Here is a 23,889-nt window from a genome sequence, read left to right as displayed (position 1 = left end):
GCAACATCAGGTGCATAAGAGCTACTAGTGTCTACCGTTTGAAGGGTGTTATTACTCTCACAGCACTGATGTAGTATATACGGTTGAAAATGAGTCAACAGCTACCTCACATGTAGATTTATAATTGAGAATACGTACCCAATACAGTATACATCTGGTGGTTCAACATCTGTACTTAGCCATGGTTGCAAACTTTCCTTTGGTGACTGTCCATTCACATTATACGTGCCTACAAAAAATCTAGACAAAGACAGAGCTACAATTTAGCCATGGAACATTTAGTAAGGTACAGAATCCAACATAAATTATCAACATAACTGCAAAATTCACTAAAGAACAGATATTAGTCATCATGCTAACTGTCTGAGATGTAAGCCACAGTATACAAATTAGGTGTTACATTTACAATTACTGACAACTTTACGGAAGTAGGTAAGTCCCTTGTAATATTCAGTTAATATGCACGCTTAAAGATTAACTATACCATCCAGAAAATACAATGTAATGTAAATGGACTAACGTTTTTTTTTTTTCTTCTAAATAATGTCATCACTATGTTATTTCTTTGCCTTATTCTAGCTATTATGTTCAAGGCAGCACAGTAGCAATACTGACACAGGTCTGGGGGAGGGATTTGGGGAAACACATTGGCCATGCTCTGCCCTCTCAACTATAGCCATTATATGCTATATGAAGATAAAGATACTACGGATGGGAGATGAGGTGTCCCTATGGCTGTGATGCTTTGAGTCACAGGGTTTCTGCACACTATGGCTATAGACAACTTTCTGCTGCCAAGTACAGGATGCCAGTAGGGCAAGCAGGAAGAGATTTTCATTCTGTAACCTTTGAGGGCCTTGGTCTAAATGCCTTTCACTGTATAACTGGGCATAGGACACAAACTCATGAATGTAACCATGGTAAACTGCATACATGTTAATGTAAAACAATTTTACCAATATTCATTATTAATATTAATGGATAAATCAGTACATAAAACATTTATAAAAGGAACCCATTTAAATATGATATGGTAAAGTGAGCTTCTCTAACACATCTGACTTCCTGCCCAGCAAACCAAAAGATAACTGTTACACTTTTGTTTCCTTTAGCCTGTCAAAGCAGATAGTGAAGACAAAAAATAACTGTAAAGTAAATTTATATAAACACCAAATATACTTTTGATGCACATATAGATTCATTACATAGGTTTTTGTAGGTGTTAGCAGGAGCACTTTCACAAAAAGTAACTTCTTTGTTGTGATTTATTTTCAGTTTTTTAAGCTTATACATTTTTGTAATATATATAATACAGGGTATACTAATACTTTAGTCTCCTTATATAAATAAAACTTCATCTGGTTAAACAGAGCAGCAGGGAGGAGGAAGAGGGATAAGTTACTCCTCAGGCTTATTAAGTTGTGTGTATAAATATCAGCTTGAGCTACTGGGCCCTGTAAAAAGGCTAGAGCCCTGCCTGCTGATTGGAAAAGGGTAAATATGCATATGCACTATTTCATATTAACCTTTCTAAACATTAACAGTAATATTAATAATTTACATTTCCTTTAGGGAACATGTGAAAAGCATGAACCAAGATTAGCTTCTGATATCAAGAATATCCAGTATTTTCTAGGATACACTACAAGCCAGTGTTTGGGTCCAAGTAATACAAAGCACTGTACTGTTCAAGACATTTCTTTTACAAAGGCCATACATAATCCTGATGTATATGCTGCCAAAAATATATAGCACGTAGCTAGAAGTATTAGCAGAAAAGGCACACTAAGGCCCCTTTCACACTTATGCGACCTAAAAGTCACGCGATTTTACAGCGATTTTGCCTTGCCGCGATTTTGACTGGACTTGAAGCAATGCCTATGTCTATGGACCTCAAAACATATTAAAATCGGCCCAAAGTAGTGCAGGGACTACTTTGAAGTTGTTGCGACTTTAGGTTGCACAGATATGAACGGTACTCCTTGGAAATCATGGAGTATGACTTGTCATGCGACTTTGCAGTCCCAAGCCGCAGGACAAGTCAAACAAGTGTGAAAGTAGCTTTAAAGTATGAAACTCAGCGCTAGACCTACAGACTATGAATAATTTTGAAAAAACTGGTAATTAGAAATAATAGTCCCAAAGGGTTCATAGATAAGGTGCCAAGTCTCTTTCAGTGTTCTGTTGGAGGTGATAAGGCTCCTAAATAAAAAAAAAATAAATGGGTTGGAAACCCAGTGGCTGTAAAGACAAAAATGAGGGGGGGAGGAGGAGAGAAGGGCCAAGCCACCTATAGTGCAGTATATTCTCTCGAAGAGAACCAGGCATCGTCTTCCTATCTGCTGGCTCTCACAGCCGCGGCTGAGACTGACATGTGGAGCTCGATCTTTACCTGTTCTGTGTTCCCTCGCTCTGAGAATCTGTCAACACTACATGCCTGTTTTACTGGATACCTTGTGAGTGCATAACTTGCTTTTAAGTTTGATTTTCAATTATTAAAACAATACTGCATTATATATGGCGCTGCGCTTCTCTCCTCCTTTGAAGTCAGTTGAGATGGCCCAGTTCTGGCCACTCAAGTACCTAAACACTAGCTCAACAAATCATGCCTTTATGAACATAGTTTTATTCTGCTGGAACAGAAAGGGGTTGCTCCTCAAACTGTTGCTACAAGTTTGAAGACCACAACTGTCTAAAACAGTGGTGGTCAACTTAGTAAATACTGTATAAGGGACCACCAATATGTACAGAGGAATGATTAATTTTCACAATTGTGCTATTAGTACGGTACATTGCAATGCGCCTTTGAAAAATATATCTGTGCAAATTGTTATTACACACACTGCTGTGTGCACCCTGTGATGCTATTGATTTTGAATAGCACCTCAATGTACTGTTATATTAGCAGTCAACGCACCCAAACTACACCCACTACAAGGAACATTACTGTGGGATGTGCTCTACATGATGATGGCATTTGGTTGACATTAGCACTGTCCAATCAGAAGCTATCATTACACAGAGCACTCCCCGCAATGAAGGAATAGGTACTGTTAAATAGCACTGCACTGGCCAGAAAAAAGAGAAGAGTTAATGTCAGAGAGCGAAGCAGCGGGCACGTGCTTCCAAATTCTACAAACAGTGGAGCTTGAGTGTAAACCTCCAAATCCTTTATTAATTAAAGTCCATGGCTAAGACAGTGGTAGAAAAGCTCTTGTATTACCATCTGGACCATGAACTTTTAACAAAGGATTTTGAGGTTTACAGTTAAGCTCAAGTGTTTGTGGTATTTGGAAGTTTTGGAAGGGTGAGCAGGAACCCAGTTGTAGAACTCACACGCTATGCCATACTGGAAGGTAGAGCTTGTCTCTTTCATTTGTGTTAGCAGCCACACACTCTTTTAGCCTGGAATAATGAATTCTCATATGAAACCTCAGAATGAGTATCAGAATAAAGCCTGCAGAGCCGATTGAGCAGCTAAAATCCAACAGGGCGGTCAAACAGAAGTTCATCGGTAGATCGACTTCTGTTCAACCACAGTGACCATACATGGATAGAAATTCAGCCAGTTCCTGCTGAACCGGCTGAATTTCAATTTATGTACGGCCAGCTTAAAGTGGTTGTGAACCTCAGACATGAAATATGGAGAAAGCATATCCTTCTATAGTGTGTACTTGTCTCAATTAAAAGCACTAATGCCCCGTAAACACGTGCAGATCGTCGGCCGAACGATCGGCCGTCTTTTGTCCCCGGGCTGTCGTGTCTGTTGAAAAGTGCAAAAGACTGCACAAGAATTTTGTCCGCCGACTGCAGAAGTGATGTCATGTGATGGTTAACTTTCCCTGTGTTTTTTCTTTTCTGAGCATACCCAGACTGGCGAACAATCGGCCGCTCTGGTGTCGGCATACAAAAATTTTAAATGCTTGCACGACAGATTCTTTTCGGCCGAAAGTGCGCTGTCGGCTGTCGGAAGCATCATACTAACAAGCCGAAAATCGGCCGATCGTTCGGCGGCCGAACATTTTCGGCCGACAATCTGCACGTGTGTACGGGGCATAAGTGTCATTTCTGTCTGCTCCTTCATTCCTCTGCTATCAGCATGAATCACTTCTGATGGGTTTTTCTGACACCAAGAGAAAAATGGTGATGGGGAGGGACCTCCAGCTGATTGACAGCCTTAGCTCTGTTCCTGTGTGCTTTGTGAAAAGGAGGGGGGGGGGCTTCCCTCCAATCAGCTCTCAGAGCTCTCCTCACTGAGCTCTGCAGTGTGATTTCAGCACTCTGCCCCTTTTTTTGGCAACTCAGACAAGCTTTATAACTTCTAGGCTTTGAACAGATATAGAGAAGAGAAGACTGCAGATAAACAGGTAGGAGGAATTGTGTATCACCTGAGGCCAGTAACTTCATTGGGTATATGTAAGGGTTTGCAACCACTTTAACCCTACCATACTGAATCCAAAACTACAATTACAAGGTTTCACTTCAGTTGGGCATCTAAAGCTTCAGTTTTTTTTTTCTTATAAAAATAATAAACATGCCTATGCTTACCTGCTCTGTGCAATGGTTTTGCACAAAGCAGCCCTGATCTTCTTCTGAGGTCCCCCCATCAGCACGCCAGAAACCGATTTTCCTGGGGGCACCCGTGCGTGCTTACTACCGAGTACCGCTGCTGCATGCATTGACACAGACAGCGGGACTTGGCCCTGCCCCCCGCGTCACCAGATTTGATTGACAGCAACGGGAGCTAATTGATCTGTCCAATGAGGAGAGAGACAGCAGCGGGAGCCACTGCACTCGTGCACACTGTTGGATCGGATGGGCTCAGGTAAGAAAAAAAGGGGGGGGGGTGTCTGGGGGGCAGCTGCAACACAGAAGGTTTTTCCCCTTAATGCATATAATGCATAAAGGTGAAAAACCTTAAAGTGGTTGGAAAGCCTTAAGGTTTTTCATCTTAATGCATTTTATGCAATCAGGTGAAAAACCTTCTGTGCTGCAGCTGCCCCCAACCCCCCCCCCCCTTTTTTCCCCTACCTGAGGCCATCCGATCCAGCGATGTGCACGAGTGTAGCAGCTCCATCACTGTCTCTATGCTCACTGGACAGACTAATAGCAGCGAGAAAGATTGGCTCCAGCTACTGTCAATCAAATCCCGTGACACAGGAGTGGAGGGTGGGGCAGAGTCCCGCTGTCTGTGTCAATAGATGCAGCAGCGGGACTCAGGGGCCGATTTCCCTAGGGGAACTCGATGAAGAGGAGGGGCCTGGAGTGCTGGCGGGGAACCCCAGAAGAAGATTGGGGCTGCTCTGTGTAAAACCATTGCACAAAGCAGGTATGTATAGGCATGTTTGGTATTTTTATGTATAAAAAATGAAGCTTTAGAACCACTTTAAAGCTGAGCTGCAGGCACACAAATGAATGCAGCTCAGTATTCATTAGCAAACAGGGCTGTATGGCGTGGCAGAGCTGTGCAAATCCTAGAACTGGATGGACATAAATACCAATCTTTTGGCAGGTAAATTAGCTCCCTTATTTGTATTTTATCTGTGTATATACCTGCTTGCTAGATCTCAACATACAGTATCAAAATAGCTTATACATACTAGATGCCCAACACTAGTCCTATATGTGTTTGCCATTAATCTAATAAAATTAAACTATATAAACAAACATTTTCAATGCCTATATTTTGCATGGAAAAGCATTCTACTTCCTGCAGAAAGAAAATGGAAAAAATATCAAAATTACCGGAAATCTTGGATGTAGGTGTACGTATGCTCTTTTTGCAGGAGTTCTGACTTAATTAAATTATCTCGTAATCCAAATTTAGAGATAGGTAGCATTTCTGCCTTGTTAGTGGAGATCACATCTGCAGACCGCACCATGCCAGTAATGTCCGATTTTGTTTTATGAAATCTGAAAATAAACAATATAAAGGTTGTTACTAAAAAATATTCTGTGTATAAGTAATGGTAAGCATGGAGCAGCAGTCTCCAAACTACAGCTAGAATGTGGCCTTTGCTTGCTTTTAGCCAGCTTTTCAGGCACTATTCCTCCCTCGCACACAAACAATGTGTGCCCCATTGACACCAATGATGGGGTCCCATTCCTTCCTCTGGCATAAACAACAGGGCACAAATCCTCCCAAAAAAAACCTCACAATTGGAGAATTTTTTTCCACTAACACCAATAGTTAGACAATATTCCTTCTAATGATACCACCAATGGACCACCATTACCCCACTGACACCAACGATGGGGCACTATTGCTTCCACTAACACCAACGATGGGACACTATTGCTTCCACTGACACCAACGATGGGGCACTATTCCTCCCACTGACACCAATGAATGGGCACTATTCCTCCCATTGAAACCAATGATGGGGCACTATTCCTGCCACGGATATCATTGATTAGACGCCATTGTTTTTCTCACTGACTACAGTTGCTAGATCATTTTTCTCCCACTGTCCACCAGCCTTGAGGTACTTTTTATTCCTGATACTACAAAGCTTGAGGGTTTTTTTACTCCCACTGACCACTGATGCTGGTATTTTTTTTCACTCCCAATGGTTACAGTATGTCTCCCCTGAAGTCTGAATTGGCCTTTTGTTTTGGAAGTTCGAGGGCCCTTGGAATAGACTGGTATACAAACACACCATGAAGTGTAATACATTATGATGAATGTAATAACACATGATCCATTTGAAATCACAAACATTTTATCATAGGGTCTTAAATGTCAATGTGACATATGTGAGACAGCACTGCTATTTTCTAAAATTCTAAGAGATGGAGTTTGCATGTTTATTAATAAGAATAAAAGTCATGAAATTTACTGGTGATGATCCCTAGTATAATGACAATGATAATGTTCAAAATCCAACTATAAGAATAATGTGCTCATGCTGTGACGCTTTAATCAAATAATGCTGCAGCTTAAATAAAACTAAAACAACAAATTAGTGTACATACGAATCACAATCCTACACCGAGCTGCGCATAAAGTGATAAAATACGTGTATAAAATAAACACATGGATATCCTAAATATATCCAACAGAATAAATGTATATCCAAATCCTGAGAACATATACATATAATTAAATATAAATGTGAATAAAGGTGAAAGTACAAAATAGTCCTACACTGTGTTCAAGGCAAACTTTTTGACAGCAAGTATTCCTCGATGAGATCCTCTGCTCAAAGTCCCATAAAAAACTCCTGTGACATCACGGAAATGATGTCACAGGAAGCAGGAAGACAGCCGGGAACACTGTACTGAAGGGGCAGGCTACGCACTCGGAGCTTCTGGCTCCTTCTACTGGCCTAAGGTGGAATGTCTATGCAGACCCTTATAACTAGAGGAGCTGGCTGTGAGACAACAAGAACCAGCACTCCCTTGGGAGCAAAAATGTACATAAAAAATGAAAACTAAACTGGAAATTACAAAGTTAAACAATAGAGAAGGGCTGTGTAAAAGATAAAAAATCATAACAAGGAGACACATTCACATATCTCTAATATGCTGTTACAGGAGACAAATAAAACGAACGGTGGCTAATTATAAAAGAAGAAGCCACGAGCTATGACCAAGTGCTAAGGGAGCGTGAAACGCATTAGCTAGTAATGCTGCTCTCTTCTATTTGTGTTTTTGGACACGTTTTTATGGACTTGCTGAACTAAAGGTGATTTTACTGGACATGCAGCCAACCAAAAATCTTGGAGAGATGGGAGACTAAAGTAGAGCGGTGTTCACACACATCTAGAATGAAAGTAGTTGAAAAGGTGAAAGGTGTTTTTACCTTACTGTATTCTCTGCATTAGGGTAAAAAAAAAAACCTTTCCATGTCAGCTCCCCCCAGCCCCTCTTAAATACTTACCAACCTCAATCCAGCGCTGTGTCTGCAGCATTGATGCTCATCTCTACCATCTCATTACCAGAGGTCCGGCAGCAGTGGGAGCCATTGGCTCTTGCTGCTGTCAATCAAATCATATGAGCAGATGGAGGGGTGGAGCTCAACAGTGCAGTGTGTGTCCATAGACTCATACACTGCGGCTGAGAATCAAGCCTGCACGAGTATCCCCCATAGTGACTGGCTTGCTATGGGGGCACTTGGAAGGCAGGAGGAGCCAGTGGGGGACTTCAGAAAATGAGGATGGGGGCTGCACTGTGCAAAACCATTGCACAGAGCAGGTAAGCATGACATGTTTATTATTTTGGGAAAAAAACTAAACCTTTACAATCCCTTTAAATCTTAAAACACAGTCATATGTAGCAAAATAACTGGGTCTATTTTTCAAACATGATGACAAGCTTTTAAGACTTTTAAATGTGTCTCTTTTCATGGTTGGGTCATGATAGTAGAAATACCAAATACACAAACAAGTATAAAGAGGACTTTGCAGTAAAATGCTAGGTTTCAATCAAATTGCCTTGGCCCTTTCCTCTTTAAACCCCCCCTACTGTTTGTAGGTGGAAAATGCACCTGTATAATAATAAAAATCAGTTAGCATACTTACCTTACCCCTGCCTTCTGCATTGCTAGACATTTGACACTCCCTCTTAGATTGTAAGCTCTAACAAGCAGGGCCCTCTGATTCCTCCTGTAATTAATTGTTTTATAACTGTACTGTCTGCATTCATGTTTTAACCACTTCCGGACCGCCCACCGCAGTTACACGTCGCCACTTTGACGTTAAATACCGGGGTTATGCCGCTGTCCCTCCTACAAGAATTGCAGATCAAGCGAAATCTTGTAGAAACACACACACACATCCATTGCTAGGGCATCTCCAGGTTATATTTTGGCTGCTCTATATTCCCTAAAATCTAGCCAGAAGAAGTGTGCTTTCATCCCCACCTAGGCACTGGTGGAGGGAATGAGATTATTAGAAACCTTAACTTTTTTCTTTACCTGTACATTTTACACCTACTAATAATAGGTGATTTGTGCAGGGGGGAAGAGGCCTGGACCGTGTGTATACAAAAGATGGTACTAATCATATGATTAGACAACTAATTAAAAATGTCAACCAAAAACACAGTATGTACACAGGGTGTACCCTTAATTTAGCATTTGTGGATTCAGTCTTAGGTCAGAAGAGCAAAAGTCTACACAAATGCAAATACTGTATGCAAACTACCATACATGTGTAAAAGGCTAACACTTGTTAAAAGACTTTAAACACCAGCTGGGATCATAAACACAACCTCTATTCATCCTTTTAAAAGCAATTTGGCACATCTACTATACTTGACCATTCTCTATTTTAAAAAATGATGTTTGTGCGGTCATTTCTTGGGCAAGAAAGGCATTTGCTTATATTTTCTTTCAGAGTAGAACAAAGCCTCCCCTTCAAGCCCGGTTATGTTCAATTTACTACCAGAAGAAATATACAAGTGAACAAGTCTCCTATTTTCTATAAACATGGGTAATGACAGTGAAGTGCAGCTAGAGCCTTATATTTAACAAAATAGGAAAAAGAAAAAAAGAAAATCATTGCAATAACTGATAAAAACCAGACAGCAAACCTGTGGACAAGTAAAATGTGTAATATTTTTCCTTAGCCTCGAAGGTGCGTGTGCGCTGTTCTTGATCTCTACCAGAGTGACCTGGGATCCATAAAACCAAAGGCTCCTGGTATGCTAACGGGCCCAGTTTTTTAATATATGTATCTGGTGTGCCTCCTCCCAAACCTCACTATTGGCTAGTGAAGCTACACATCACAGGTTAAGCTGAGACCACAGGAGACCCTCAAACCACCATCCTCCCTCCACCCACAAAATCCAAGGGTCCTTCTCCCTGCCATCTGCTGTCAAATTAAAATTTGGTGTGGTTTAAAAGAGAAGTAGGAGAATAGCAGAAAAAAAAAACATACTCACCTAGATGACCACAGCACCGATCCCAGCTGCAGCTGTCCCCTGCTGGCTCGACCCCAAGAACTGAGTGATCAAACATCACTGATCCTACAGTTCTCCGGCTCAACTTTGAGGAGAGAGCTGTGACTGTCAGTCAGTGCCTCATGCTCTGCCCCTCTAGCACACACTGGAGCGCTGGGCTGTGGAGGGGATGGGAGGGCCTGGCTCAGGCTCTAAGCGGATCACTGGTCTGGTCCAGGTTCCTGAGTAGGACCCAACTGTAATGTCGACATCTTTCCAGAGCCTGGACCAGCTGAGCTTTAGCTTGCTGTTGGCTGAAAACAGGTCGCAGTTGTCTTCCGCTGGCTCTACCCCAAGAAATAAATGATCAAACGCCACTGAGTGCTTAGTTCTCCCCTCCGCTCTGAGCAGAGCACTGTTGACTGAAAAAAGGTCACAGGAGTGCAGAGCGAATTGCACTTCTGTGATCCATAGAAGTATAGACAAAATAGCTTTGGTTATACTTCTCCTTTAACAACCCTGTCATTCCTTCACAGAGAGCTATAAATGAAAAACCTATAATTCTCATTGCTATCAAGGAAGAAGGACTCAATACGGCACTGCATTATTTTAAATGAAAACTGCGCGGTCGTGCGATGCTGTACCCTAATAAAATTGATGTCTTTTTTTTTACCACAAATAGAGCTTTCCTTTGGTGGTATTTGATCACCTGTGTGTTTTTTATTTTTTGCCCTATAAACAAAAAAAGAGCGACAATTCTGAAAAAAAAAACATTCCCAATTATAAAAAAAAAAAAATTAAATTTTTTCATCATTTTAGGCCAATTTGTATTCTACTACATAGTTTTGGTTAAAAAAAAAAATCCCAATAAGTGTATATCTACTGGTTTGTGCAAATGTTATTGTCTCTACAAACTAGGGTAAAGATTTATGTCATTTTTATTTATTTATGTTACTAGTAATGGCGGCGAGCAGTGATTTTTAGAGGGACTGTGACATTGCGGTGGACAGATCGGACACCTAACTGACATTTTTACACTTTTGAGGGGACCAGTGACATTACTACAGTAATCAGTGCTAAAAATATGCACTGTTACTGTAATAATGACGCTGGCAGGGAAGGGGTTAACACCAGTGGCGATCAAAGGGTTAAATGTGTCTCTTGGGGGTGTTTTCTAACTCTGGGGGGGGGGATGGGCTTGCTGCATGAACACAGAGACCTGTGTTCCTAAATAGGAGGAACACAGGATCCCTGTGTTCATAACTGACAGAACAGTGGTCTCCGTGGGGAAGGATCGCAGGTGCCCGGCGGCAATCACGGCTGCCAGACCTGCCGATTAGCTCCCCCGCTAGCGGTCACGCAAAGTGGCGTACAGGTGCGTCGTTTCGCGGGACAGAGCCAACATGCCGCAGTAAAAAGGAAAACTACGATGGCTGGTCGGCAAGAGGTTAAACAATATTCTCCGTAAAGTCCGACATTCACTCCACTCACAGTGGGAGTTTATTTTCTGGCGCCTGTGGTAGGCAGCTATTTCTTTTTGGTTTCCTGTGTTACCAATCATCTAACTCCCATTACAGGTTTGAACGTGATTGGTGACCATGAGAAACGCCTTAGCACTGGCAAGCATTGTGTGTGTGTGTGAGAGGCAACAAGGATTTCCAGGTTACTGATAAGAGCGATTGGGGTAAAGTAGCCATACATTGATCGAAATTTGGCCGACTGAGCAGGGACTGGCCGAATTTCAATCAGTGGGGTTCATTTCCTAAAACTAGAGAGTGCAAAATCTGGTGCAGCTCTGCATAGAAACCAATCAACTTCCAGTTTTTTCTTTCAAAGCTTTAAGTATAACTAAAGGCAAAGCTTTTTTTTTTAGTTTTAGATAAGAGTGGAGAGGGATTAGAACATCTGTCAGTTTCTATTGCTGTCTGTGTCCCCATTACGGAGATTCACCCTTTCTATTTGTCCTATTTACCATGATCATTGAAAGTGAAAGTAAAAGAAAATCCCAAATTTTGGGTTGTCCCCAGAAAAGTAATAGAGGAGAAACATTCCAATGGGAACACTAGTTCTGGTGACCTTGTGTCCCCAAGGAATTCCCTTAATTTGCAGGGAATTCCTCTCACTTCCTGTCTGTGAAGGTAAATCTCTGCAATGGGACACAGATGACGAAAAAAATCTGACAGCAGTTATAACCCTTCCTTACTCTATCCAAAACGACAAAAAAAAAAAAGGTTTTGCCTATAGTTCGACTTTAATTTAACAAGCTGAAGTTAGAAGCTAATTGGTTACCATGCACAGCTGCACCAGATTTTGCACTCTCCTCCAGTTTGGCCCCTTTCACACGGGCTTTCCGATCAGGTCTGCCTGTCAGTTTTTAAGGTGGATTTGATCGGATGCTCCATGCACCACTATGGAGCAGCAAGTGTAAGTGGTGACATGTCCGCTGACACCCGCTGCTATCCGATCTGATCCTGTCCTTGAATTCCAGACAGATGGAAACCCTATTTTTCAACCGTCTGGGGGATCAGATCGGATGAAAAAAGACAGCGGTCCATTTTCATCCGATCTGCACACAGAGTGGAGATGGACCTATCATCTGTCTGCTCAGTGGGGATCGGCGAATCGATCTCAGCCGCTGAGCAAAACAAAGTCCGCCGGGCAGAAAGCCTGTGTGAAAGGACCCTTTTAGTAAATCAACCCCAGTGTGTGGCTGCCTTCACACAAAATAAGTCTATTGTTTCTTGTCAACGGCTACAGCCAAGTATACTTTTAAATACCTATGATATTGATTAATAGTGAAAATAACGACCACCAAGCAGTAATAGTCTTATAAAGTCAATAAGGGAAAGAACAATTATGATTTGCCAAGTCCCATTTCTTTTGTCTATAAACTATAATTCTGTACCAGTATTTATTTAGATTTTGAACTTTTACTAGTTTAGAATTGCCTCCACCGTATCTTGCTTTTGTTGGAAATAATTTACTATAAAATAAGGTATATACTTGCTGATATACAATATATAAGTATACAATATAGAAGTAACATTTATAATTTTTTCAGAGCTATCGTGATATATTGACCATAGTGGTACTTTCACTGGTGTTAACGTACATTGTACCACATTGTCTTTTGCATTTCTTTACTGAACCTGCACCTGCCTATTAGGAAGTAATAAGGTGTTTTTTTTTTAAAGGTCTGAATCTACTAACCCCAATAAAGCATAGCAAAAGAATATGCACTTAATAGGAAAGTCACATGGTGATATTACTGTAAACTACGTGAACAGTAAATTAGCCTGCAGCCATAAATCAGCAGTCACTGCTCTGACTGGCTAATACATGGGTGTCCAACCTTTTGGCTTCTCTGGGCCACATTGAGTGTAGAGAAATTTTCTCGGGCCGCATATAAAATATATACTATAGTTAAGGTAAATAAGTAGTAAATCGCCGCCGCGCCCTTCCTGCGCTGCCTCGCCCCCCCCCCCCCCCCGCACTAATTTAACATAACTAGAGGATGGCCAATGAAATGGAATTAGTATAAAGAGGTTTACTTCTTCTGAGAGATATTAAAGGAACACTCTAACCACCATGACCACTTCAGTGATTTGAAGTGGTGATAGTGGTAGAAGTCAGAAACACTGTACATGTTGGCATATTTACAGTTATATGCGAGGGGGCTAGTTGCACCCCTAGCACATATGACTTAGGCAGCCAGAAAATGTCATGTCCTTATTCATACATGTACTGTATGAACAAGGACATGACAAATTATGACAAAACACAACTAGTTATTAAAAAACATATTGCAACAATTTACACACGCTAATGCACATACATACCTTTTCTACCTATTTTGCAGACTGCTGGCGGGTAAAGCTGGTCATGCGGGTACTGCTGGAGGAAGCAGCGGCTGCAGTAGAGAACAGAGCCGCTGCTTCCTTTATGGCTCCTGTCACAGGCGGAGGAGGGGTGCATTTCATATTACTCTGCCTGTGAACTCCGCCGGAACTATACAGGAAGCAGCGGCTCTGTCACTGACTGCAGACATCCTAAGTCTCCCGCAGCAGCCGGGAGATTGCACGGCACTTGCAGCCTAGTGCGTGCCCATTCAATGCAGCCTAAACAGTGCCTATCCAATGCAGCTTTACCAGTGCGTGCCCATTCAATGCAGCCTGATCAGTGCCCACCCAATAAAAATTGTCAGGGGGCAGTGGGCCGCATTGGCTGCAGTCCTGGGCCGCATGCGGCCCTCGGGCCACAGGTTGGACATGCCTGGGCTAATATGTAGAAACGTTGCTACTACAGGTCCAAACTAATATTGCCTTCATTAGCTGTGATGGCTTCATTTACCTGTGAGCAGCTTTTGGTGATCGTAACGGCTCCGGTCTCTGTGCAGGCTTCAGCCACTGTCCATTCTGCTGGATGTGATCTGCACTGGGCTCTGTGAAGAAATAAAGAATCCGTGAATGCATGGCAAACATGATGGATCCCAGACTCATCTGAGACTCTTTCAGTGAACTGAAGTTTTATTCACCATAAGAGCTCCACCTACTTATCACACTGGTTGATTCCAATGATTCCAATGTGCTAACAGTAAACAATGTCTGCCACAAGGTAATTCAAGTAAAAAAAAACTTGAATACCCATTTGTTTTTTTCTGCTGTGTGAGCCTATGCATGCATTCTAATTACAAGGTCTTTGTTCGAGTCACAAAAATCCCAACAAGGATAGAATATGCAGTGTCATGGTTTGCTACTTAGCCTTATGCTAGGTACAAACCAGAAGTTTTTTTTTTTCCATTAAAAAAACGAAAAAAAAAGGTTGTCATACTAACTTACCAATGTTAGTGCGGTGATCTCCCCCGCTGTGCTGGCAGGGGGGCTGGCTGCCTGTTAAACCAGCTGATATTCGCCTCATGTGTACCGTGCTTTAAGTTTGCCAGACAGGATCTGTCTGAATGAAAACAATAGACTCTCTGCACTTTCCTAATTGTAAGAAACACACACAATGCTTTTAGTAACAAGACACCTTATGATCTAGGCGAGTGGTTGCTAACCAGTATTCTGTGGACCACTGATGGTCCACGAGAAAATGTTGGTGGTCAAGAGGGGTTCTGCCGCAAATCAACATTGTGGTGGATGTATAACGCCTAATGTTGTTGCCAGTGTTATTCTCAATGCGCGCTACAGTCAATACTGTCTGCGCCTATTGATACCTGATGCCTCCGGCATGACGCCGGCAGTAGCGCAAGGAGCGGGAGGTGAAGGAGGGGACTTTCAGCGGCAGCACTGATCACAGTGACCATGGGAGGGAGCATGGAGCTCAAGCACATGGCAGGATGGTGGAGGGGAGATCCAATGATGAGTCTGTGTAAGACAGCAGTGTGATGCAGAGTGCGGGCGGGGGTGCTTTGGTTGGGCAGAGACCCGGGGCATTGTGTGTATAAGGCAACAATGTGATCTGGAGGGGAGGGGCAGAGAGCCGAAGCATTGTGTGTAAGATTCATGTTAGTAGTCCGCGGGATTCAAAATTGTGAATTTAGCTGTCCGTGAGGTCCAGAAGGTTGGCAACCACTGAACTAGGCCTAACTCCAGGTAAAGAAAAAAACAAATAAATAAATAAATAAAAAAATATTGCCTAGCAGTAGTTAAAATAAAAATTTTGCTACAATTCTTACATCTGTTATTAGTACAGTTCTTCAAAAACACTTTGCTTCATCCTGCTGCTGCTCTTCTGGGTTGAATGACAACAAGCCTTATTCAACCCCCTTTCTGTGAGCCCAGAGAGTCATGAAAATGTGTCATCATTTTCCTCCGGGCTCTCAGTACTGCACAAACACCTGAGCAGAGTCTACTTCTGGTGATTGTGAAACATGCATCGTGTGGTCCTTATTCCTACACTCTGTGTAGGAATAAGGACCACACAATGCTGAAGGGAAGAAGAGGTCCCCCGCTCATCAGGTGACTAGACAGAAGATCTGAGGTTGTGCTTTATGCCAGCCATTCTCAACCTTTTCAACACAGAGGAATGCTTGGAATAACGTTCCAGTCTCAGAGAATCCTTGCTAAAAATGACAATATCTACAACTCATGATACATTAGTATGATGGTCAGTGGGAAGAATGCTCCTTACACTTGTGGTCATTGGGAAGGATTATAGATAGCTAAAAAAGATGTATGGTGTCAGTGGGAACTTATCCGAGAGGCAGAAACTCTAAGGGACTCTAGGGTTCCATAGAGCCCTGGTTATGGAACTAATGGCACACCTTCTATTTATCAATGCAAATACTCATCAGCACACCATTGATCTTCAATTTCATTCCAAAGACGTTATTGCAGAGAGATCACATAAAAAAAAAAAAAAAAACAAGTGCAAAGTTTCCCCTTCTTCTGGCATGTTATAGGGGTCCGCACGGCTCCGAGACGTTGCACTTGTCCTTTTGTGATGCAATCTCTTTGCAAAAAAAGCTTTGCACTGCATTTGAAGATCCATGGTGTGCTAGCGAGTATGTGGTGCATTGATCTGTGATATATCTAGTGTCCAGCTGGTAGTCGCTACAGCACCCACTACAGATGAGCCTTGTGATCCAGGAATGTGTGCGATGGGAATATAGACAACACCTTCTATTTATGGCAAGGACTAGGTAGTATTCTGCCTAATCTAGTAATATTACATGCATGGCATCCTTTAATTCCTAAATATTGGAAAACATGATTCTTTAGCTCTATAGTTTCCTGTTGGTAGGTAAGTATTCATGATGCAGTATGTATGTGTCCTGTGCTTGTTGTCACTGATTGATGCACCAAATACAGTCAATTGTAACAAAACAATGATTAGGATGGGTAGTTCCTGCTAGGCATTTATGTGACAGGGCGGTCTATGTAGATTACTGGATGAATAGAATAATTCTTACCAACCTCTACTTAAAAAGGGGAAGCTCAGCTTGTCTGCTTCCCCCACCCCCACATGTTGCACCTTTTGGGGGGCAGTGGGTACCTGGTTTTGACAGGTATCAACTCCCACTTGCGGCTCACTTCGATGAAGTTCGGCCCCTCCTCTTCCCCCTCCCTCCACAGCCAGCCCATTGAGAAAGCGCAGTGCGATTCATACATGTGCAGTAGGAAACTGCTGGTTTCCCTTAGCCAAGATGGCGGTGGCAGCACCCGAGAGCCAATTCAAGTATCGGCTCGAGTAAAGACACCGCTGGATGCCTGGACAGGTAAGTACCCTAATAGTAAAAGCCAGTAGCTATAGTATTAGTAGCTGCTGGCTTTTAATTTTTTCTTTTTTTTTGGGGGGGGGGGGGGGGCATACCTCCTTTTTAACTCTCAGGGCAAGGATAATTTCAGGAGCAACAGACTACTTAGTTTGTCCATGCACAGAGAAAATTTCTTTCCTGCAAATTCGCTTGATTCCCCCATCAACATCAAGCCATTGTCTTCACCCAGCAGGGGAAGCCATGATTCCCAAGAGAAATCCGGCAGGCTGGTTGTACCCAGGTTGATCAATCGATCAACTTGGTACATTTAACCCGCACATTAATGATTCAAACTGTGTATGGCCGGCCTAAGGAAAACAAAAGAAAAATAGCATCCCACCTCTAAACCTAGTACATGCGATGAGAATATCAGATTAAAAAATACCACTTTTGGGGCGATCTTCCACTAATCTGATCATTAGTGCACAGCTTTTGAGAGCCGATCACGACAGTTCATGAGAAAATATCCAAAGGGACCAAGACAAAAAATGTTCCCGTACAATAAGAAAAGGAACGATTTTCCTGTTATTAGAATAGTGTTTGTACGAAAGATATGGTGTGACCAAGACCCCCTCATGCTTGGAAACAAAATAATACTATACTATATATTACATTGCTTCTGAAGTTGTATGGGATCACACGCAGCATTTGTCTTCCAACAACCTCCAGACATGAACAATAACACACATACACAATGTTAACAGGCGCTTGATCACATATCGAACCAAAAGTCCATAGAGTTAAAAGTCATTAATGGCACAGGGGGAGAAAAAGTCCACAATGTAGGGCAGCCATCCAGAAACCAAAGCCAGGGGTTCCACAGGGCTAAAACAAAGACAAACAGAGGCGCCTCTAAGTGTAGACTTTATACAACAGGTTTAATGAATAAAATTATGCACTCACGTTAGTAAGCATATATTCATGCCCATAAAACAAGGTTCCAGTGTGGAGAAGTGTAAATCATCCGGTCATGGACATCCATCCTGCTGGAGCCGAAATCCTTTCGCCGTGGCCGGCTTGTACGGCAAGGTTAGAACCAGGAAGTAGGCTCGGTGAATTTGCTTGACAGCGAGGCTTGGTGGATAGTGGAACCTTGATGATGTCATCTGCATGCGACACATTTCCGAGCGTGCTTGCTGCCTGGGGGAGGGCAGCCACGCTCCTTCACGGCAAGTAAGATACTAAAGGATTTCGGCTCCAGCAGGATGGATGTCCATGACCGGATGATGTACACTTCTCCACACTGGAACCTTGTTTTATGGGCATGAATATATGCTTACTAACGTGCGTGCATAATTTTATTCATTAAACCTGTTGTATAAAGTCTACACTTAGAGGCGCCTCTGTTTGTCTTTACAATAACACACAACAGACCTTTTATTGGCAAAATTTTGGCCACGGGCTTTATTAATTGGTTTCAATGTACACTTTTATTAAAACTTCATCTTTATACGAACAACAATATCACTTATAACTTCAATACCATTTTTTCAACATAGCTATTACAGCTCGAGCTGAATTACCACATCTCAATATTCATTACAGTGTCCCCCTTTTCAAAAGAAAAGGTGACCCACCACATTAACAAGGCCATGACAAGGGGAGGGGGGGTTGGGTGAGCTCCGCACTGTGTCTTTTCCCGCGATGACTGGCACCAAATACTGTCAGGAACAACTTTTTATAAGCACCCCAGGGGTTTCCAGAAACTTCTAGCCCTTTCTAAGGTCCCTACCTATCAGGTACAAGGCTCCCCCAGTGACCACGCCCTCACCTGAGGGGGAGACTTGAAGCCCCTCAGCTGCGGTGATCCCATAAGGAAAAGGAGGACCTTGAAACCTATGTCCCCTTTTCCTCACATTCTTACGTACAAGAACTAACTTTAGTAACCTATTGGTTTTCAATTTGAGACTAGCATGCAAAAAAACAAAACAAACAATCATTGGTCTGATATTCTTTTCGTATGTCCGAGGCATTACCCTGAAAATGTAAAAATCACACTTTGGCATATAAAGGAAAGTGCACTCAGTTTAGCAAAGTCCTGGAGCCACCCACCACGAAGGATAAAATCAACTTAAAGTATAACTAAAGGCAATGTTTTTTTTAGTTTTGGATAGAGTGAAGATGGATTTGAACACCGGTCAGTTTTTATTGCTGTCTGTGCCTCTGTTAGGGAGATTCATCCTCTCTATTTGTCCTGTTTACCATTATCATTAAAAGTGAAAGTAAAAGAAAATCCCAAATTTTGGGTTGTCTCCAGAAAAGTATTAGAGCCCATTCAGACAGGGGCGACACGACTTGCTGGGGCGACCTGTGAAGTCGCGGTGAACGCTGTGCACCGCGACCTCGGCGCGACATGCACGGACTTCATATAATTGAAGTCAATGCATGTCGCCTCCAGGTCGCCCCAAAGTAGTACAGGACCCTTTTTCTAAGTCGGAGCGACTTGTGTCGCTCCTATTAGAACGGGTCCTGTGCTAATCAATGGCAGGCGACCGACCGCGACTTGTCAGGCGACCAAGTCGCCTGACAAGTCGCGCTAGTGTGAATGGACCCTTAGAGGGGAAATCTTCAAATGGGGACACTAGTTCTAGTGACCTGGGGGTCCCTGAGGAATTCCCTTAATTTGCAGGAATTTCCACTCACTTCCGGTTTGACACAGATGGCAAAAAAAAATCTGACAGGGGGTACAACTCTCTCTAGTCAAAATGAAAAAATGTTTTGCCCATAGTTGTACAATCAGAATGTCGGACGAAAAAAAAGATTGCAAAACGATTGTACAAATAATCTGATCATTAGTGCACAGGTTTCGAGATCCGATCAGGACAATTCGTCCAAAATTATCCGAAGGGACGAACGCGAAAATTTTTCTCTTACGATACCAGATCGCGCAATTTTCGTTTAATCACTACTAAATGAAAAAAAAAGTTTTGTCTATAGTCCTCCTTTAATTAATCAACACATGCACTCCACTCAGGATCCTCCCTCTAACATGTTTCGTATTGCTTAACCATAAAGCCAACTGGCTTATACATCCTTTATAAACTGAGTGCTACAGTAAGGCCGGCCAAAGATGGAACGATTTTCCCATCAACACAAACAGAGTTGACAGGGAGATCCCAGGGGAATCCCTCCTGTGGAGCTATTGCGTTTTACTGGCGAGGGAAGCCATCCGCGCCAAGAGAACAGCCACTGGCAATATCCGGCAGGCTAGTTGTACCCAAGTTGATCAACTTTGGTAATTCAAGCCTGCACATACATGGTTCTAAGCTTGACCGGTTCCTGCAGAATTGACCGAGATTCGAACCGTCTATGGCCGGCCTAAAGCAGATGACACCGCTAGTACAATTCTTGAATAGTGAAAGATCATCGAAACACTGAATGCTCAAACAGAAGCACTTCTTTTGATCACAGAAAGCTTCTCCTATGCTCAATAAAAGGGCTCCTGTCTGAGCATTCAATGTGCCGGTGATGTTCCACGACTGAAGAATCACATTTAGGGCTGTAACTAATTTACTGGTATCCAAGCAGGATCTTGCTGGCAGAGTCCGGCAGCGAGATTCTGCAAAAAAAATACACCCAATGCTCAGTAAGTGCTTCAGTTTACCCGTACATTTAGACGTATAAAATTCTTCCATTTACTAACTTAAATTTACACATGTACACATCTATACATGAACATGTGTTTACATACGTTAGATGCTTATGTGCATGAATGACCGTGGATGCAAACTATTCTATTTTGTTAAAAAATGTGTTGCGCTATTAAAACAAAGAGCAAATACTGCAACAATCCAATATAGTGGCATGAAATTAATGCATAAAAAACATCTCATGCAGGATAATTTTTTAGTAATAATAAAGTGCAAAGTGCTCAAACCAAAGTGTAAATGCATAAACAACTCAATCATATAAAAATAATGTGTAGCAAAACATCATATTAAAGAACAATCAGTTCATCAAGAGTGTGTCCAAAGATAATAATTGGTAAAGTGCACAGTGCAAAGTCACTACAAAGTAAATGGTGATCAGTGCAAAACAGTTCTTGAGGTAGTTATGTATATCGCTCCAATCTTAATGTGTAGACCTGTGCCACTCCACATCCGGGTGCACACCCAACTTACAGACTGCTTATCAGCAAGCAAGACCTCAAATCTGGAGGCCTGGCTGCACTTTTGGGAGAAATCCCTGTTGGGATGGATGGATAGCACACTCCAGGACACCGACTCAGAGCTCCCAGAACACTCAGCAGAAAAAGCTCAAGGGAATGTAGAGATAAAGGAGGAACTCATAGTGTAGTATTGTAAAACCACATATATGTATTAAAAATAATACTACTCACACAAGGCAGGTAAAAACGGGCAAATTAACAAATCAGCCTGGCAGGCGTGATTCCATCACCGTTGTAGCTCCACCCGATGCGTTTAGTCCAATAAGACATTATCCAAGGGATTAAGAGTACTCCTATACTCCCGGATGACTTCCTATTGGATGAAATTTGTCAGATGGAGCTACAGAGGTGACAGAATCATGCTTGCCAGCAACCAGGTACCTGCTCTCCCAAAGGTGCTAAATGTGGCAGGGGAAAGGGAAGGGGGGAAAGGCAGACAAGCAAAGCTTCCTTTTTTGGGTAGAGCTCCACTTTAAGATGGACAACAGAGCAACCATATGGGTTTGATATTTTTGAAGAAACAAGATAGCTCTGGGTAACGGCTTCACTTCTGACCCAGTTTTGGTGAATATTTGTACATAAGCCCAACTGCATTGTAAACAAGTGAAAGTATTTTTTTTTTTTTTTTTTTCATTTAAACTGTAATTTCTTGCCCTTATTCACAAGTAACCAGTTAAAGCACAATAAACAATTCTTGCACTGTCAGGTAACAACCTGATATCGCTTGTATAAACAATTGAAGTAAACAAGTAAATCTATTTCAAAAAGTACAAACTCCAGAAATTCTGAAAAGGACAAATCCACTCAAATCAGATATAAGAATTTGAAACTAACAATGGTGGGTTACATTACTTGCTGGCTTTATACATCTTTGAAGATTCAATGCTGAGATCTACCCCCATGAATTTGTTTATTTCTAGCGACTGCGGTATGTATACAGCCCTGGGAGGCTACAAGTCCTTCTTTAGGTGAGCAGTCAGGAGGGCAGTAAAAACAGGGCTCAACCACCTGCTTTTACTGCACCCTGGCCACCCGTGTAAATCCATCCTAACACTGCCACTGTAATAATTGTACATTATTGAATAACATTTGTCTTTTTACTCTCTATTGATAAAGTAGGTTGCAGGATATAGGGGGATTTGTAAAAAAAGAAAGAGCACTGCGTTAGATAAAAGAGGATCTTCAGAGGTTCAATTTTCAAACAAATCATTATGGCCCTGTATAGAGCTATGTACTATACACGAACAATGACATGGTTAATGGAAGGCGCTCATTCACGCCAGTCGGCACACTACAATGCATGCTGCCTGGTGTATGTCGTGTGGTGGGGAAGTAAGATGCATTCCTTTTTTAACTTTGTTGACGTGGCAGAAAGTGACACTCCATTCAGGTCTATGCACCGCAGTGCAGTGACATGCATGCATTAAAATAGACATGCTGCATTTTTTTTACAGCACACTGCACCTCAACGGTGTGTTATGTTATGTATAGGACACATGAAAAATGTATTGTTTGTGCCCTGCCTAATACACCGATCAATAGATATGGTAGGAGCAAGCCAAGAGGAAAATATAAACTGGTAACATCTCTGCATGTAGGGGTCCTTCTTCCTTGAAAATTTATCTTCAGCAAAAATCATCATTGTTATTTTTTTTTAGATTGCAATATAGAGGTGAAAGATTACAGCCTCTGCTAGGCTTTCCTTGCTGCTGATGTACCCAATGGGGAAATTTGTCAAAAAGGATGTGAGGACTCTCCAAATGTCTGACAAACAACAACAAAAGAAAATAAAATTGTACATACACAATACCATTAGGTTAGATTTAGACATGCACCTAAATTATGGTACACACAGGCAGCTCACTGTACTAACTATGTGATCTTAGTACAGCAATCTTCCCGCTGAGCTATTGTGTTCTGACAGGGGGATTGCCCCCCTTGCCCCCCCCCTCCTTTCACCAGAACACACCGGTCAGCGCTCACAGCTATCAGCCTGTGAGTACTGTGTGTACTAGGCTTTTATCTCCCTTGCCTCTGAAGCCCAATCTGCATATGGATTGCCCTCCAGAGGTTACGGACAGGCAGTGAGTAAGCAATGGGACACTACTTCACCGCTCGTTTTAACCCCTTAAACATGCTGCAAACGTGTGCATTGAGCGCAGTTGCGGGTGCTTGCCAATTTCTGTGAATGTGTGGCATTTGGCAGACTAGGTGCTCGCTACATGTCTGGTGGACTTTGCTGCAGGTGAAAAGCACATTATCGCAGTCGGGGCATGTAGCTGCCTATTACAGTTTGAGGGGGGCAGTTGGCAGGGCGGAAAAAACACGGCTCAACTGCACATTTTTGCCGCCATCCTAACAGCAAGGGCCTCTTTCCAAAAACCCTGGGAAGTGGTTGTTGGGTTCTGCAGGCAGGGGGCTTATCGGAATCTGGAAGCCCCCTTTAACAAGAGGGACCTCAGATGCTCTCCCCCTATGCAAATAAGTATGGGGTACCCCTACTCATTCACCAATAAAAAAAAAAAAGAAGAGTAGTGTAAAAAATGACAGTAGGCAGTTTTTGACAGGTCCTTTATTTAAA

General features: G+C 42.3%; 1 protein-coding gene across 6 annotated transcripts in view; it reads right to left on the bottom strand.

The window, feature by feature from the left end:
• INPP5B (inositol polyphosphate-5-phosphatase B) overlaps nucleotides 1-23,889 on the bottom strand; it is a 214,173-nt gene that overhangs the window by 53,872 nt on the left and 136,412 nt on the right. For all 6 annotated transcript variants that reach the window (XM_082245358.1, XM_082245353.1, XM_082245354.1 and 3 more), the window contains 3 exons: nucleotides 14,233-14,323; nucleotides 5,746-5,913; nucleotides 139-240 (listed from right to left, as the gene is read on the bottom strand). In XM_082245358.1, coding sequence (XP_082101484.1) covers nucleotides 139-240; nucleotides 5,746-5,913; nucleotides 14,233-14,323 — 361 coding nt within the window. The remainder of the gene's footprint in view (nucleotides 1-138; nucleotides 241-5,745; nucleotides 5,914-14,232; nucleotides 14,324-23,889) is intronic.

Source organism: Pelophylax lessonae, assembly GCF_965119305.1.
Source record: "Pelophylax lessonae genome assembly, chromosome: 2".
Lineage (NCBI taxonomy): Eukaryota > Metazoa > Chordata > Amphibia > Anura > Ranidae > Pelophylax > Pelophylax lessonae.
This window is presented reverse-complemented; position numbering and strand designations above follow the sequence as displayed.